An 18,340-nucleotide genomic window follows, 5' to 3' on the forward strand; every position below is an offset into this window, starting at 1 on the left:
ATATGAGAAGCAACGACATAGCAACATACGTTGGCACGAACAACAGATATGTCGCACCTATAAACCTTGTTTTTAATTGCTTTATTTTGTTTATTTTCTTGTTTGGCTTCAGGCTTTTCTCTCTGGTGTGTGAAAGCACTTTGTAAACTCTGTTTTTTTTAAAAGGTGCTATATCAATAAAGTTATTTTCATTATTGCTATTATTATTCTTGCTGTCAGTCATACAAACATGGCGGTCTTAGAGCGTATCGCCGGTAGTTCCACAAACAAAGATACGTTTCTTTTCCCACATTAAACCTTCAGCCAAACCCAACTTCATGCAAAGCAAACACGGCGAGCGAATCACACTGTTGAGATTAAGGATTATGAAATCCAGACATTAGTGTGTGACGACTTGCAGACAAACCGTAACGAGACATGTGGAATGACGAAAACTGTGCCGTGTTCTACCCGCTCTACATCATCCTCCAGCACCAGGGCAAATAAATTGCTTCTTCAAATCTATATAAATAAATATAAATATATATATGTATGTTCACATTCCAATAATGCTCTTGTGGGACCGCCGGGTGGGAAACTTAACCCTGCCAAGCCTTCTTCACTTCTCTGGAGATGACCCAGCCTCTCCAGTGCACTGCGCCTCTTTGATGTCTTTCCTCAAAACAATTTGGGCTCATTCTTTCCTTGGCTGCGGCCGCTCTGTTGTTATTGAGAACATCGTTAATTCAGCTCAGGACTCAAATTGATCTGACAAAGCGACGGGAATGTGAGTCACAGATGAAATTTCCCACCTTGGCGGAGACCCCTCATTCCTCGGTGGTTTTGGGCTGAAGTGGACGCGGCGGCGGCGGCGGCGGTGATGATGACTTATGAGCCGGGGGGAAAAAACCCAACAAGGTCCAAACTTTCCCACTGATGATCAGTCGTTTTTTGTTTTTTTCTTAATGTCCTCACCTGCTCAGTTCCCAGCAGACTCCCAGTAATGAACACGCTGTCACACACTCATGAAAGTAAAAGTTAATCAAAGGTGCACACTCACATCTGTGCTTTAGGTAAAACAAACACCAGTGAAGTCAAGCCTTGAAACGCTAAAGCTGGAAAATCCCAAGATCGAGTGAAACTGGAGAATTTGTGACACACAGATGGAAAAATATCTTTTTTCTTTAATGTTGAACTTCAGGTTTTGAAATGAAGGCACCTTTTCACTGCTTTTCTCTCCTCTAACCCGGCCCACACTAGACGATAACTGACCAGGTCTCCGTGCACCCATGGTAAATTATCGTGGGAATAATACACAACTCCTTATATGGACATCCTGGGCGGGGTGTTCTTATAGGTCACATATTCAGTCTTTACAAAATGTCGTTGTTTTTTCACCTTCTTAAGTGTTGTTGAGTCGAAGTTATGATTTATTTTTAGCAGTGATTTAATTGTGCAGAAGTCACAAAAATATAACCTTTTTTTTTCATTGTTGTTGAAAAATGAGCCAAGCGAACGTTGAACTGCGACGTATGGTCTAAGTTGTGCTGAAAAAAGATAAAAGACGCCGTATATTGCACAAAACAAAGCAGCCGAAATGCACCTGTGTCCTAAGGGTTAACTGCAAATTTACCTTTGAACGTACAGACGACTATAAAAACCTGGTTATTGTCGAGGAGTTTCTTCCTTTCAAAGACTTTTTCTTTTGAATTCGAGGCAGATTTGTTAAAGTTTATTCATAACGTACGCTCTTTATTGTCAGTTTTTTGTCAAACTTAATCATAATCTCAATATTGATAAAAAAAATTGGAATTGACATTATAAATATTATATATTATAAATCATTCTATGTTGTATTTGCATAAAAACATCATTAACTTGACTTATTTTAACATTTTTAATTCACTTTCGACCCACTTTAGGTCTAGTCTTTAGGTCTGTTCCTGTCATACCTTCCCGGGTCAGTAACTGTCATAACTGCACACACACACACATAGTCAGAGATGATGTATCTGTGGCCTCGCTCTCACCTCGTCGACGAGAATCGCCGCAATTTGTCAACCTTTGACACCGCGGTGTCTTGCTCAAACAGTGAAGATAAAGGTTTGAGTTACACTCTTGCATTCCCTGCTGTCCTGGGTCAAAGGTCACTTGTTAGAAATACACGTACAGGAAGTGTGTATACTGTATATTGAAACAGGACATTTATAGTTATAGTTTTCTTCCACTGTGCATCAACAGATAGATTAAAAAATAGTTTCTCTTCTCTCTAATTGTGTTATAATTCATGTCATTCTGTAGGTCAACTTTTAGCGTCGCTTCAGGGTTAAACAAGGTCAAAGTTCCTCACTTTCCAGGTGCAAAAACCTAGACGTTGCACCTGAGAATGTCGCTGTCATGCAGGATTCCAGGCTCGGCTGAAACAAAGAGCTGGAATACATTCAGCTTAGCTACAGCGCTCACCCGGCACATTTACATGTCTGCCCAGTCAGACTGACGCCTGACAGACGGTAAGGTAACATGCGCTTTGGTTTGGCTGAACGAGTGCGAGGCAAACTGCCAACGTGTGCAATTACACGGATGATTTAGGAGACGGTGAGGTGTCTGGACGTGCAACCTGTGGGCCACAACAAAGGGAAACATGCACAATCATTAAATCACCATTTAAAATATCCAGCGTATTGTGTTGTGCTCATGCTTTACAATTAAATGCAAACAAATATTAATTAAATCGACCCGTACTTATCAGTTTGTAATGCTGTGTCCCCAAATGACCTGAAGTGAAGTTCTCTGCCTTCCTTAAAGCGGCTGTGTGTGTGTGTGTGTTTTGTTGAAGGCAGTTCATTAACAAGCATCACACAGTATTTTTAATGAGTGTTTTATGAGCCGATAAACACACACAGACATGTTATATTTACTCTGCTACTCTACTGTCTCTGTGTGTTTGCTACCTTTTCTGGCAAAAAACACTGATCTTTTCAGGACCAGTAGTCCACCTGGAGACCAAAACCTGGTCCTAATGAGGCAGGCTTGTGTCCATCTTCTTCTCTTCCTCTCCTTTAGTGTGGTTTGTCTCATATTGATTATTAATTGACCTGCACAGTGTATATAAGACAGATCTCTGCTGTTTGCTGTGAGTTTTTGGGTCTACCCTTTAGCCCCACCTGCAGGGCAGTGGTAATACTACACACAGATGTGACAGGTATCTGGGGGATGCTCTGCTGCTAATCTGGCAACCTTCACATACAAACCTGCATCACACGTGGTGGCAGAGCAGCAGCAGCAGCAGCTGTGGAGGAGCGTTAGTGAATCTGAAACTGTGAGTAAGTACATTCTGAAAGTTTATTGTTTTAAATGTCACACAATGAAATCATTCTTTCATAAGAAAGTTAATATTAATGCAGACACTATATTATTATGGTTTCAGGCGAAAATAGATATGAAAATATACACGCGGGACAGTCACGTGATTAGTGACGTCACAGACACGCAGTCATGTGGTTAGTGATGTCACAGAGGGACAGTCATGTGATTGGTGATGTCACAGACACGCAGTCATGTGGTTAGTGACGACACAGACGCACAGTAATGTGATTAGTGATGTCACAGAGGGACAGTCATGTGATTGGTGATGTCACAGACGCACAGTCATGTGATTAGTGATGTCACAGAGGAGAGTCATGTGATTAGTGATGTCACAGACGCACAGTCATGTGATTAGTGATGTCACAGAGGGACAGTCATGTGATTGGTGATGTCACAGATGCACAGTCATGTGATTAGTGATGTCACAGACAAGCAGTCATGTGGTTAGTGATGACACAGACGCACAGTGATGACACAGATGCACAGTCATGTGATCAGTGATGTCACAGACATACAGTCATGTGATTAGTGACATCACAGATGCACAGTCATGTGATTAGTGACGTCACAGACGCACAGTCATGTGATCAGTGATGTCACAGACGCACAGTCATGTGATCAGTGATGTCACAGACATACAGTCATGTGATTAGTGACATCACAGATGCACAGTCATGTGATTAGTGATGTCACATGATCATGATCAGTGATGTCACAGGCGCACAGTCATGGTGATGTCACAGATACACAGTCATGTGATTAGTGACATGACAGATGCACAGTCATGTGATTATTCATGTGATCAGTGACGTCAGTCATGATCAGTGATGTCACAGATAGTGATGTGTCAGTGATGGTCACAGTGATGACACGCACAGTCATGTGATCAGTGATGTCACAGACATACAGTCATGTGATTAGTGACATCACAGATGCACAGTCATGTGATTAGTGACATCACAAACAGTCATGCACAGTGATGTCAGACGCACAGTCATGTTCATGTCACAGACATACACAGTGATGTCACAGATGCACAGATGTGATTAGTGACATGACAGATGCACAGTCATGTGATTAGTGACGTCACAAACGCACAGTCATGTGATCAGTGACGTCACAAACGCACAGTCATGTGATCAGTGATGTCACAGACCCACAGTCATGTGATCAGTGATGTCACAGAGGGGCAGTCATGTGATCAGTGACGTCACAGACGCACAGTCATGTGATTAGTGTCATCACAGATGCACAGTCATGTGATCAGTGACGTCACAGACGCACAGTCATGTGATCAGGGATGTCACAGACGCACAGTCATGTGATTCGTGTCATCACAGATGCACAGTCATGTGATTAGTGTCATCACAGACGCACAGTCATGTGATCAGTGACGTCACAGACGCACAGTCATGTGATCAGGGATGTCACAGACGCACAGTCATGTGATCAGGGATGTCACAGAGGGGCAGTAAACTTTGAATTAATCCATCATCTTCACTTGCTTGGTAATCTAATAATCCAGCCGTGCCTGCAACCTTCTCCAAATGATTATTCAACACAAAAAGCAAACAGCAGCTATAGATGCAAGAACCATTAAAATAAGGTGAAATCAAAAGTGTCTCTCTGCTCTGCGTTGTGTCAGGTTGTTGAGTTGAAGTCAAATCTGACCGTTTAACATGGAACAGTTTTTTTCATCATTGTTTTTCTCGTCTGTCGTTGCTCCGCTTCACTTCCTCCGCTGTGGCTCACTTCACCTCCTCACAATTACCAGACGTCCACAGTGACTCAGACCTAAAAATGAATCCCAGACATCTTGGCAATGACGCTCACACCCTCTCTCGCTCTCTCTCTCCCTGGCTCTGACCAGCAGCTCAGAGTTTGATGTGCAGCTGACGTCAGAGGCTCAGCGGCAGCTTTGTAGCTGAAAGTGAAACCCGGCAGGACCACACACACACACACACACACTGATCATCCATCCTTAAAGGAAGCGTTGTCCGTCCCAGAGTGTGACCTGACCTGGATGGCGTTGGTGTTTGTTGGGTAATGGTTTACCAGAAACTGTTAGTCACTGTGACTCTAAACACCCACGACTCCATGGTGAACACAAACATGTCACCAGTCGCTCGGACGCAATAACAGGAGTTTTTACCACATCCAGGAGTTTTGCAACATGTAGAGAGAATCCTGCACTCATAGGACCATTGTGGAAAAGTTCAGGTCTAATTGTTTTAAATTTGGCTAAAATATGGGATTAGGGCCACGTGTGCAAAAAGAAAATTCTTACTTTCATCTTAGACTTTTTTCTCAGAATTCAGATTTTTTTTTCTCAGAATTCTGTTTTTTTTTCTCTGAATTTTGATTTTTTTTTCTTCTCAGAATTCAGATTTTTTTTTCTTCTCAGAATGCTGATTATTTTTCTCGGAATGCTGATTATTTTTCTCGGAATTCTGTCTTTAATCTCAATTTTTTTTAATATTATTAATATTAATTGGCCAATTATTGCAAATGACCCATTATTTTTGTTCACAGAAAATGTATAAATGCTTCTAAGTTATTCCTTTTTTGATGACATTAGCTTATACATTATGTTTTCTTGAAAATACTATGCAGACATAAATGTTGATTGGTGTTTGGTTCAATACCTGATTACTGAAGGTAAAAAAGAAAATTGGTTACATATATGGTCCCAAATAACAAAACAATTCGGCCATTGCTTGCCATGATTTTCTAGCATATTCATCCTCGCGTGCCTCACTGACCCTCCGTGTCTTTGACGTCCATCAAACTGTAAAGATATTTGCGGTGAGCAGTAGAGCAGGTGTACCTAATAAAGTGGTGTGAACAAATGTCTCTATAAAACCTATATTAAACCTCGCTTTATTCTCGTCTTTCCTCCACGACATGACACTTTGTCACAGGTGTGTTTGAGCCTCTGCAAGAATTTCTCATCATGTCCTAATTCCAGTCACACGAGTGCAGAACAGTCTGGTCATAAATCCACGTAATGTGGCAATTATTTAGCTCTGCTTGGCCCTTTTGTTTTTTTTTGGAACAGTGTTGCTGTTGTTTGCAGCGCGAGGTTGTTGTAGGAATAATAATGTTTGGCTTGTCGTGTTGGTGTTAATTTATGAAAGAGCTGCTGGCTCTTAAAAGGCTCGTAAATGTCAGATGATGACATGATTTGCGCTGAAAAACTAAGGGTGCAGTACTGGACGTTAGCCACCAGGTAGAGCACTACACACTTACCAAAATACAAACAAACACCAGTAAAGTATCAAAAATGTTTATTATTATTCTTATTCTTATAAAGGTGTAGGTGGTCAAGAAGAGATGTAATCAAACAAAACAAAACAACATCGTATTCATTTGTTATTTAAAAATGGAGAAGGAGGTGAATTCAGGTTGGAAATTTCCTCAAAAATATTTACACACAGATGATTTTTGGTTGCTGAGTCACAACAGTGTTAGTCAGAGTCCAGGGTCGGCCGTCAGCTGCTCATTGTTAAGAGTTTGACAACAAGCCTGGGAATAAAAGAAGAAGAGGAACGTTAAGATACCAGTAAATGTTTATCAGCGTCTGGTTGGAGGCTTATTTTGGCCTCTTTTTTTTTTTTGTCTTTGGAAAATGAAGGGAAGTTACATTCCTGTAAAAATCCAATTTGTCTGGTGAAGGAGTGGCAGAGGCTGCAAAACCGTTTTTAGAAAACAAGCAGCATCTATTTTCAGGAGTGAGAAGTTACATTTTAAGGTTGTTATTCTGCAAAAGTAGACTTTTTTCTTTGTTTTTTTGAAAGGAAAGTCAACCTGTGCTTTCACAACATGACAACATGTTGTGTGCGATACTAAATTTAGTTCTGCTGCCTGTGTTTGCTCAAACAAAAACAAAATGCTGTAAAGATTAAGAGGTGTATTTAATCAATTCAAATAAAATGCATATATAATTTACCAAAACCTATTAGGGCCACAAGTTATGAGATTAACGTCTGAGAAAAAACTTTAATCTCAGAATTCTGACCTTTTCGTCAATCTTATATTTGTGATTTTTTCTTTAATCTCAGATGTGTGATTTTTTTCTTTAATCTCCGTATTGTGACTTTTTCTTAGTCTCAGAATTATTAATTTTTAATCTCATAATTCAGATTTTCTTTTATCTCAGAATTATGACTTTCTTTAATCTCAGAATTATGACATTCTTTAATCTCAGAATTATGACTTTTTCTTAATCTCAGAATTATGACTTTTCGTTAATCTCATAATTATGACTTTTTCTTTAATCTGAGAATAATGACTTTCTTTAATCTCAGAATTATGACTTTCTTTAAAGTCAGAATTATGACATTCTTTAATCTCAGAATTATGACATTCTTTAATCTCAGAATTATGACTTTTTCTTTAATCTCAGAATTATGACTTTTCGTTAATCTCAGAATTATGACTTTTTTTACATTTGGCCCTAATACTCCTCCTTGATAATTAAATAATGGATAATTTACGATTTTAAAAAGCGTTGTACACAAATCGAACACTCTAATCCAGTTAGTTTCATCATGCACTGTTTGACAGTGGAGATTGTCTGAGCAGTTTCATGATGCTGCCATCTGGTGGTGCCAAAGTGCAAACGTGTGCAGTGCAGCTTGTAGAAAATGGGTCACTTTTGGAAAATAACAATCCTTAAAACAACTTTGATTAAAAATCTTTGTTGTTGTTTCTGTGCCCCTGGTTGCAAATGTAACCTCTTGCATCCTCATCCTCATCCTCCTCCTCCTCATCGTTCGTCCTCTTTGCTCTGCAGAGGCTGCTTCAGCTGCAGAGACTCGTCATCTTCATCGTCGTCTTCTCCGTCATGGACCATCTCGTTGTCTTCGTCCATCTCGTTGGTGATGTACGAGCCTTTATGTCTGGACAGACACCACAGAAGCACCACGATGACACAGGTCAGCACCAGCAGCAGACAACCAACGATCCCTATAGAGAGAGAGCGAGCGATGTAAAAGTCCCTTAAATCACACACCAAAAATTACATTAAAATATATATTAACCCTCCAACACCTAAGCCTCAAAATATGTTTGGTTTTTTTTTACCATAAAAGGGACAGATTATGTCCTGTAACTAAGTGCTTTTGCCCAGTTTTCCAGAATAAATTTCAATATCTGGCAGTTATTTATAATTCACTGCACATTAAAACATAAAACATAAAAACTTAATCACACATCGTCTAAGTTTTGAATTTAATCATACACCAAGTTTGCCTGCAACAACATACCATTGCCTTTATAAGTCATGTGTTTTAATCAACTTATTCTCATTTGCACACATTTCTATCGTCTTTAAAATATCTATATAATGCAACATGACATGTATGCGATCTATAAGGGAAAGTGGAAAAGTTAAGGGCTTTTCATGAGGAAAAAACTAACAAAAAATGAAACATCATTTTAACATTTACATCCTGCAAAGACTCCACATCCTCCATCTGGAAGGATATTTTATCTAATCCTTAATTATTCCAGAGATTATATTTCAGATTTGCAGGTCACATGCGACCCCTAGTGGATGTCCTGTGTACCTACACTTATTTTAAAATTATAATAGACACCGGCCCAAACTGACAAATTCACACTTGTATTATAGTATAAAAATGTTTTATTTTATTGTGAACTTTATATAAAATCAACAAATCATTTTACTTTGAAATGCTGTGCATTAGCTAAACTAAATGTGTTTAACTGCGACGTCTTGATGGATTATAATCTCTCAATTTAGATTCACTAAACAGTTAATTGATGTATGGTTCAAAATATGTGTGATCAGGAAATTACAGAAGAGTATTAGGGCCACATGTGAAAAAAAAAAAAGTAAATTAAAAAAAGATTAGTCTGAATTCTGAGATTAAAGTCAGAATAAATAATAATAATTTGATAATAACTGTGGTTTAGATTCTTACCTCCAATCAAGGCTGCCAAATCTCCATCACCTGAGCTGATGTTTGCAAAGTCTGTAAAAACAATGAAGTAAATATTATAATTTCTTAGAAAAGAAACATTCTTAAGTCTAATGTTTTAAATTAAACCAAATACTCTCTACCACGATGGATGTTATTGTCTCATATTAGACAAACGTATCACCTCAGAGTCATTTATAAACAATTCCTTTGTTTTTTTTTTTGATTGCTGCTACAGGTTGCTAACGTTCTAAAGTTATTTGGGGGGGGTTTGAAAAAACAGCAGCTGAACTTTATTTTCCACCTCTCAGAATTCAACCACGTGTGGAATTCAAACAGCCTTAGTCTATTTTCAACCTGCAGAGAGAGAGTGAGTGAGGGAGGGAGGGAGGGAGGGAGGGAGGCTGCATTCACACGCCCACATATTTTTGAACCTTTTTGTTCACTTGAGATCAGGAAACGTTGCGATAAACTTGAGAATTTCAACTCATTTATCGGGAGAATCTTGAAAAAATGCTAAAACTAGTTCATTCTTAGTCATTGTAAATTATGACTTTGTGTTATGACATGATTTTAAACATTAAACCTCTTAAAACTGTTGCTTCCTTTACTCGATATTCACATGAGTACATTAATTTCTTTCAATCAAGAGTAAAAACATAGAGTCACCTATAGGTGTTGTATTATAAATGTAGATTTTTCCTGTTTTAGTGTTTAAATATACACATTTTCAAACTTTGGCCCACGTCGGCCCTGCTGTGGAAACAGCAGCGTATGTGGGCCAGCGGGTATCATCACCATCATCATCATCATCATCATCAGCGCGTCAGCCTTTATCTCCACAGCGACAGGCCCTGGAGACGTCACGCTCGCTCCCGTGTTTTCCTCTCTGATAAGACACTCCCTGCTCAACACAAAACTTCTCCGTGTGTGTGTGTGTTTGTGTGTGTGTGTCGACATCACGTCGAGGCTTTGATCACGTATTAATAAATCTAATCTTTCCGGGTTATGTTTATATTTTGTGTGATTTAAGCAGGGAGAGAAAGCTTTTTCTGAGGGGGGGCGGGAACTTGAACCATGGTCATACCTCCTGTTTTAGGCATGAAAAGTCTCACACATTTGCTCCCAATTTAATAACAACTTACGGTTATCTCTGTAGTCGATTATTTTCTCGATAAACGTCCATAAAATGTCAGAAAACATCCACTAAGTGTTTGTCGAACCTTTAAATGACAATGTTTTGTCCACTAACCAAAATGATTCAGATTTTATGGAACAAAGAAATGAAGAAAATATTCACATTACACAAGATTTCTGATTGTTTTAGCTTAAATTTTAAGTTAGCTTCGCTAAAATTTTAAGCTACGCTAATACAACCAGAAATCTTGATTTAATCATGGAAAAAAAGGTTCAAATCGATGAATCGAGTAATGGTTTCAGCTCTACATAGCTCGGAATAAGATTATTTCCCCAGGAGTTTCATTATCACGTACAGGAACGTACCATTTGTCACAGTCGTGGGGTGAGGAGTTTGTGTTTCTCCTGCCGGGGAGGACGTCAGGTGAGGTCCAGATAGAGACCAAGCTCCAGGCGACGGGTTCATAACTACGTCGACCTAAACAGCAAAGAAAATAAACTAAATCACCATAAATATCATAATAACAGTCTTTTTTTTTGCTTGATTGTTAACCTGAAATGTCAACAAACGAAACAACCGGTCCTTAAACGCATCATTTAACGGCTCCACATACAGGGATCTGTCAAAAAACAAGTATTTTTATCAGAAAAAGTCAAAGTAAAGCTTATTGTTATTTCCACACAGTGAATATTGATCTCAGGGGATGAGACCAGAAAGGGAAAAGCAAAAGTGTCGGTTGTTTTGTCTCTGCTGCTGCTCACAGCTGCAAAACATTAGGATGCAACAAAAAAATAACACACACACATAAATCTGAAGTGCATTAAAAGTGACCTTTAGCTGAATTTATTCATCACCGCATTCAAATCTCCATCTTTTTAATCAGATTTAGTTTAGAGACGACAAACTGAGAACTCGCAACGCAGCTAGTGACTTTATCAGCGTTGTTATTAGCTTATGATGAGTTATAGCAGTGTCAACAACAGCTGAAAGTGTGTGTGTGTGTGTGTGTGAAAAAGTCCGAAAAAGTCAAATATCACTTTATCAAAAGGTAAAACAAAAAAATGAAAGCAACTCACCACTTTGGAGAATCTGCAGGAAACTCCTTATTCACCAAGAACATGAACATGAACAAGAAGAAGAAGAAGAGTGCACACACATGCACACACACGCGCACACACTCACACACACACACACACAGATGGGTGTGGTGTCAGTCCCCAGAGTCCGGGTCTGTTCTCTCGTTGGCCAATAGCAGAGCTGACTCCGCCTCTCTGATGCTAAACAGCCTGCAGATGTCTGAAACTGTGCAGCTGGCAACGCCTCTTACATCATCACACACACACACCCACACACACAAAATCAACAAATGTTCACAGTTCAGGAACCATTAATATGTTTTATTATTATCTTTATTGTTATTATTATTATTAGTAGGATTAATTTGTGACTACAGCTATAGTTCTCGTTCCATAGCTCTTACACAATGTGCCAAAAGTACAGTGATGCTTTTATTTTGTAAGATAAATTCAGTTTAAGGCTTCTCTATTGTTTTGGTGGGTGCACCGCTATAAAGGATGACTTTTTTTTATCCCTTATTGGGTTGTTTATTTGTATATTCTTTTAATATATTAAAAATAATATATTTTTTACCAGTTTAGGAGCGCCACACGTGTTTCTTCTTTGCACTTCCTGTCAGAAATTAAAAGGGGCAGTGGCTAGAGCTGAAACAATTACTCGATTAATTAACTTTTGTTTAACCATTTTGATAATGATGCATCAGTTTGAAGCTTTTTTTCATGATTAAAACAAGATTTCTGATTGTTTTTAGCTTCTTAAATGTGAATATTTTCTTCCTTTCTTTGCTTCAGATAACGAAGAACTCATTAAAAATTAATCATCATCATCATTTCCAGTTGTGACAAACACTGATGGACATATTTGAACGTTTTCGGACACTTTTTGGATGTAAAACGATTACTCGCTGAATCGATTATGAATATAATGGTTAGTTGCAGCTCTAGAAGCGGCCTCATAGAGAGTTTGTGGTCCAGCCCTGACGTCTTTGACTCAACACAACTTGATTTTTAGATTGTTTGACTGCACTGGAGTTGAATTGAGAGTAAATCAAACTTTTTTTTTTTTTATGCCTTATTTTTTTACCACTTACCTAAACATGAGGTCAAAGGTTTTCCAAAAGCAGAAAGACATAAAACACAAAAGTGTCCATGCAAATGATTATACAGGTTTTTCTCCTTCTTCTTCTTCTTCAGAGCATCAAATAAAGGATTTGTTTTCACTGGATAAACCAGGCACATGTTAAAGTGAGTAAAAACACCAACAATGTCGTACACGTGAGTTTTTAAGTGTTAATTTAGCAGCTAAACTCAAGAAAGACAACTAGACAACTCTGCCAATACAGTCATCTCAACACAACGTTGCTTTATTCCTCTGCAACTCCTTCTCAAAGTCTCAGATAAATGATTGTTGGGGGTGATAAGCATGGCAGCCATTTTCTGGATAATTCCTAAAATGATAGCGAACTAGAGCTAAAAAAACAAACAAACAAACAAACAAACACATCTGTATTATCCACAGGTTTCGCGTTGCTGCTGCTGCTGCTTCTTTACAATTCGCTGTTGACCTCCGTTACTCGTCCTCGTGCACGAAGAATTCGTGGCAACAGACGGTAACCATGGCGATGAATGTCATGAACTCCTGGAAGTCGCACTCGGCGTCGCCGTCGGTGTCCAGGCTTTCCATCAGGCTGTCCAGCGACGCCTGGTCTTTCACATGCTGCAGGGCGGGGCAGGTGGGGGTGAGTTCAGACGAGGACAAAGACAAAAGAAAAAGAGATGAAGGCCAGAGATCAGATAAATAATATACATTAGACCTAAATTAACAGCACTGGCAATTATCAAAATCATTTTTTATATTTCTGTAAAGGTCAACACAACAATATATAGAAGCTCTTTCACCCCGTGTTGTGTTTTACTTGCATTTTTTAGTTTATTTTAAAGTTAAAACCTTTTTTTAACCTCTTTTTATTCCACCCCGTGTTGTATTTTACTGTTTTATTTGCATCGTTTGTCTTATTTCAAAGTTAAAACAGGTTTTTTTTACTTTTTGACTAAATTCTATTTCCCTTGTATTGTGAAGCACTTTGAGCTGCAATCCTTGTATGAAAAGTGCTGTACATTAAGTTTATTGTGTTCAATTCTAGAATATTTCCAAAAAAAACCCAGAAAAAGCACATTATTATTTCTTGATTAAGATCACATGAAATGATGGTTATTTTCTTGCATTCCTGAACAGAAAAATGAGTTTTAGTGGTTAAATATTTGACTTGATTCATTTGTGTCTTCTCAGTTATTGTTGCCAAATAAATAAATACAGCATTTTTTTTCTAAAATATTTACATTTTCTCATTTGTGCAACAAGTGGTCAAATAAACTCTGTATATTTAGGTTAAAAAGTGCCTCAATATTTCACTTTAACAGCATTTAAAGACATTAAATTGTTAAAATGAATGCTTTATTTGATTGTTCACATGGAATCACAATTGATATTAAGCACATTATGAAGTTTAAACTTGTGTCCCACACACATTTTCTATTGTTTCTGCTACAATATTACTTAGAATGACTATGGTTATACGATGTTATTGCAATAATATTACGTTCTTATTATAAAATCAACTTTTTTTTTTAGCACTTACTAACTCTTAACTTTCCTCACCGTCATCAGCTCGGGCAGCTCGTCGTTGAGCAGCTCCTTCAGCTCGCTCTTCTTCAGCTTGTGCCGGTCTCCCTCCCTCTCCGAGTACTTCTGAAACACCTCGATGATGGTCGCCATCGATGTCTCCAGGTTAGTCATCTTCACCTTCACCGTTTCTGCTTTTAAAGGCACAGGAGAGTCGTGAGGAGTCTATACCTGATATAATAAATGTTCTTCATTCTCACTCTTACCTCGCGGTCAGTCCGAGCTGAGGCTGTGTGTCGCGGTTGCAGAGAGTGGAGGCTGACGTTTGACTGAAGCCTTTATATCGTGGCAGCGCCGGGGGGGGCGGCGGCGTGGACGTCTGCCAGATTGGAGCTCAAACTTCTGACCAATCGCGGCCGCCGTCCTCCCCCTCACTCCACTCTCTCTCCCTGCACTGGTCAGCACTGACGCGGCCCGTCAGACTCTCTCAGACGTGAATGTGCAACAAAGTGGCAACTGTTCCTCTTTTTTTTCACCCTCTCATTTTACTTTTTAAAGATTCATTTCAGTGTTGTCACGGTCGACAATGAGCGTGTTTATTTAGAACAATCCGTCTTCTTCGAGGCACAGTGCCGTAAAAATGGAAAAGGCTCAGGTGCTCGCTCTCCCACACCAAATTCCATAGAGAAAATGTGTGTTTTTAGCCTGTGGGGACACATGAGCTGCTGGTCCATCGCTGCCTCGTGGTGTACGCTTGTGTCACTGAGGTGAATCAGAACCATCAAGGTCATAAAATAGCACTATTTGAACTTAGTGATGAAGGCAGCAGTGGATCAGCGGCTCCTGTGTGCTGCCACGTAAAATTGACGATTTTCTCAATGGAGTTTGGTGCAGTAGAGAGTGGGTTACAAAGCTCAGCCGGAAAAGGCCGTGTAATGACGAGGAAAAGTGGAGAACGTTTTCATGAAAACACCTGAAGCAGGTGTGAGCTTTTAGTTAAAAGTCCCAGTGTGGAACCTCTATCACAGTTTTCCTCCTCCGCCCTTTTTAGGCACGGCACAGAGTCATCACTGCACGGCTGCATGAAACTGCCGTGACTTTGTTTTTGTGAATCATTAGAATCAGTTAATTAAAACTATTTGTTCAGTGACTGAAATACAGCACCAAGGTTTGAGGCTAAAAACCAAAATTGCGATTTTCAAAGAAACCCACACTCACCGTTTTGTGAGTGAAAAACTGAGGGAGTCATGTGGAGCTGACTGACTTAATCCCCGTTGTGTGCACTCATTATGGCTTAAACGCGACAGATATTAATTAAAATCTTCAAAGAAGAATGAAATTCAATCTTGATTTTCTGTTTATTTATTTTAAGAGCAGCGGCGTCTTTTTCCAGCCGCGACACGCGATGTTTTTACCAAACCTTGCCAATCACTTTTGAAACTAATTAAGATTCAATGGGATGAACAAACAAGTGTTTTAAGAGCCAAACACCTCCCCGTGTATCTGTGTCTGTCCATATAGATCTGTCCATCTATCTGTGTCCCCCCCTTTGATCCAGACGTGGCTCTCTGTCTCGTGTTCCAGCATCTGCTCAAACACAAAGGGCCGTTTCAGAGGAAGCGGATGGCCGCGCATGTGAATGAACACTCTCTTTTCACGGCCGATGTTGGCCAGACGTGTGCCCTCCACAGCCCGGAGAGACAGACAGACAGACAGACAGACAGACAGACAGAAACACTACATATGCTCCAGGCAAAAACAGGCTCAAGTTCTTAGTTTTTAACCCCAAAAAAGACTCTAAACAAACCCTGAAACACTTCTCTTACGTCTGATTGGTGAAATCTGCATGTATATGGTAATGTGATGACTAACATTATATAATGTAACATTATAACAAAGCAGGTGTCAACATTGTAAACACACACACACACTGTAAACAAACTAACCTGAACAGAAAAACTGGTGGAGTCCATTCTTTTTTGACTAAAAACAAAACACATGATTGTTAAATGGTTAGATAAGAAAAGATAAGATAAGATAAGATTAGAAAAGATGAGATAAGATTAGAAAAGATAGGAAAAGATGAGATAAGATAGTCCTTTATTTGTCCCACAATAGGCAAATGTACAGTTTCACAGCAACAAAGACAGTAAAAAATAAATATGTGAATCTGTGAATGTGAGAAATAGTGACAATAAGACGATAAAGAGGTGAAAATATATAGAATAATCATAATAGATTTTAAGTTACCAGAATATACACAGTATATTTACAGTATAAACGTGATTGGACATGAGATATCTGACAATATCACTCTAATATCACTTTAAAAAGACATATTTTTTATTATTATGACTATAACAATTATTATTTATTTATCTATTTGTTTTCTCATCAATTGACAGTTTACAAAGTAGGTCCCAACCTTTTAGCAACTATAGCACAGGCACAGGTTCTCAAACTGTGGTCACGTGTACCACCAGCGGTACGCAAGCTTCCTCTGATTGTACATGGAGGAAAATCATAAATACTGTTGTAGGGTATAAACCAGAGTGTGTAGAAAATGAAACGAATAACATATATAAAATGAAATGACAACAATTAACATGATTCCATTCTCACCAGCTGTAGAAACACACCTGGACAAAAAGTACTGTGACATTTGGAAACATGTCACATTTTCAAAGTTCGCTTGGCACAAAAATAGAAGAAATAAGGTCTGTTTTGACAAAATACTCCCACTTTATTTGGGATATAAAATTAATCATAACTTTGACTCAACAACACATAAGGAGACGGAAAAACCGATAAACACACACAGCCAGGATGTCCATATAAGGACTTTAATATCAGTGTGTTATTATCACTACAATTTACCAAGGGTGCAGCTGTGGCACAGATCCGTGCCACGTGAGCGCCAAGGGTTCATCTAATGTCACAGAGAGAGCAGATATAGATATAAATCTGCCTCCTGTGAAAAGAACACACACTGTTCTGTGTCTGTATCCTTTACATTATGACAAAGCAGGTAAAGGTTGTTCAAGGTTAGATGAAGTGTCTTCAGTGTCTTGCATTTCCCAGAACGTCTTCCTCCAGCGTCCTCTCACACACACACACACACACAGACACAGCGGCGTTTTTGACATGATAAACTGCGTCTTTGTCCCGTCATAAACACAGTCTTCCTCGCTCACGCGGACGGCAACAGGCCGCTCCGTTGTCGGCGTCAAACACTGAATCTCTGTGCGCAGAAACACGCTGGAGCGCGGCCAAAGATGCTGGGAACCGGAGTCACACAGCCGGGGCGAGAGAGCATCGCTTATCATCTCTCTCTCTCTCTCTGTGTGTGTGTGTGTGTCAGGAGTGAGGCAGCGTTAAAGGGACATAACAATGTGTGATAATTATCATCCAGCAAGTCATAATGTTGACTCGTCTCATGCATTCGACACAGCAGCTGTTATTGGGTTATTTCACAAAAATCAAACCTTTTTGGCAAAAATGAAAAATTGGTGGTGTTTATACATCGTTTTTAGTAAAACGATGTTTAGTCTTTAAAGACAACATTGCTTTAATGTCTTCCTACGAAGTTAAACAAACTACAAATGATATTTTTCCTCGGTGTTCGCGTTTACGCCTCTGCCTTCCACTGTAAAACTCTCTCTCTTTATTCTCTCCCTCTCTCTCTTGTGTCTCTTTCAGCATATTTGCTCCAGGGAGACGGCGTCCTCAAACACTCCGGGTGTCTCGGGAGCCAGCCCGTGTTCCCACAGCTCAGCTGTCGCCGCGGCAACCTCCGTTGTTATATCTCCCGCTGCTGGCCTGGAGAAGGTTGTGCCAGGCCACTGAGTCACCACCTGGCACAACCTGAGACTGGCAGGTACACACACACACACACACACACACAGTTTGCTCAGTCTCTTTCCTTCTGTGAGCATTTTTTATTCCGTTTACCTTCTTAAATGTGTTTATTTTTCATGTTTCTAAAGTTCTCTGACCTCCGACCTTTCTCTTCTTGATCAAATTAGATATTTTTAAGCTTTATTTTTCACTTCAAGAGCTTGCGGAGGAAAATACAAGTGGGGAAAACACCCAAAAATAGCATGAAAGCAACATTAGCTCGTTCCATTTTTGCCACTTCTTGTCATAGTAAGAGTTGACCACTAGAGGGCAGCAGTGTGTCATGCACAGAAGCTCATATGTCAGTGTCAAAAGC

The 18,340-nt window shown here is 39.4% G+C and overlaps 2 protein-coding genes across 3 annotated transcripts; both read right to left on the reverse strand.

The window, feature by feature from the left end:
* Window positions 1-7,778: 7,778 nt before the first annotated feature.
* On the reverse strand, window positions 7,779-11,596 carry LOC122783411 (small cell adhesion glycoprotein homolog). Its single transcript, XM_044048193.1, has 4 exons — window positions 11,505-11,596; window positions 10,794-10,905; window positions 9,294-9,344; window positions 7,779-8,313 (listed from the first exon to the last, which is right to left on the reverse strand). Exons 2-4 carry the CDS (start codon window positions 10,891-10,893, stop codon window positions 8,114-8,116), a joined length of 351 nt encoding a protein of 116 aa, XP_043904128.1. The 5' UTR covers window positions 10,894-10,905; window positions 11,505-11,596; the 3' UTR covers window positions 7,779-8,113.
* Window positions 11,597-12,842: 1,246 nt separating this feature from the next.
* Window positions 12,843-14,478, reverse strand: s100b (S100 calcium binding protein, beta (neural)). 2 transcript variants are annotated; one of them, XM_044048204.1, is made up of 3 exons: window positions 14,394-14,478; window positions 14,164-14,321; window positions 12,843-13,221 (listed from the first exon to the last, which is right to left on the reverse strand). In XM_044048204.1, exons 2-3 carry the CDS (start codon window positions 14,299-14,301, stop codon window positions 13,075-13,077), a joined length of 285 nt encoding a protein of 94 aa, XP_043904139.1. In that variant the 5' UTR covers window positions 14,302-14,321; window positions 14,394-14,478; the 3' UTR covers window positions 12,843-13,074. The 2 variants fall into 2 exon arrangements, with proteins under 2 accessions (XP_043904139.1, XP_043904148.1); XM_044048213.1 differs by having other exon boundaries at window positions 14,164-14,318; window positions 14,394-14,474.
* Between the last annotated feature and the right edge of the window lie 3,862 nt (window positions 14,479-18,340).

This window comes from Solea senegalensis, linkage group LG2, assembly GCF_019176455.1.
Source record: "Solea senegalensis isolate Sse05_10M linkage group LG2, IFAPA_SoseM_1, whole genome shotgun sequence".
Taxonomy (NCBI): Eukaryota; Metazoa; Chordata; class Actinopteri; order Pleuronectiformes; family Soleidae; genus Solea; species Solea senegalensis.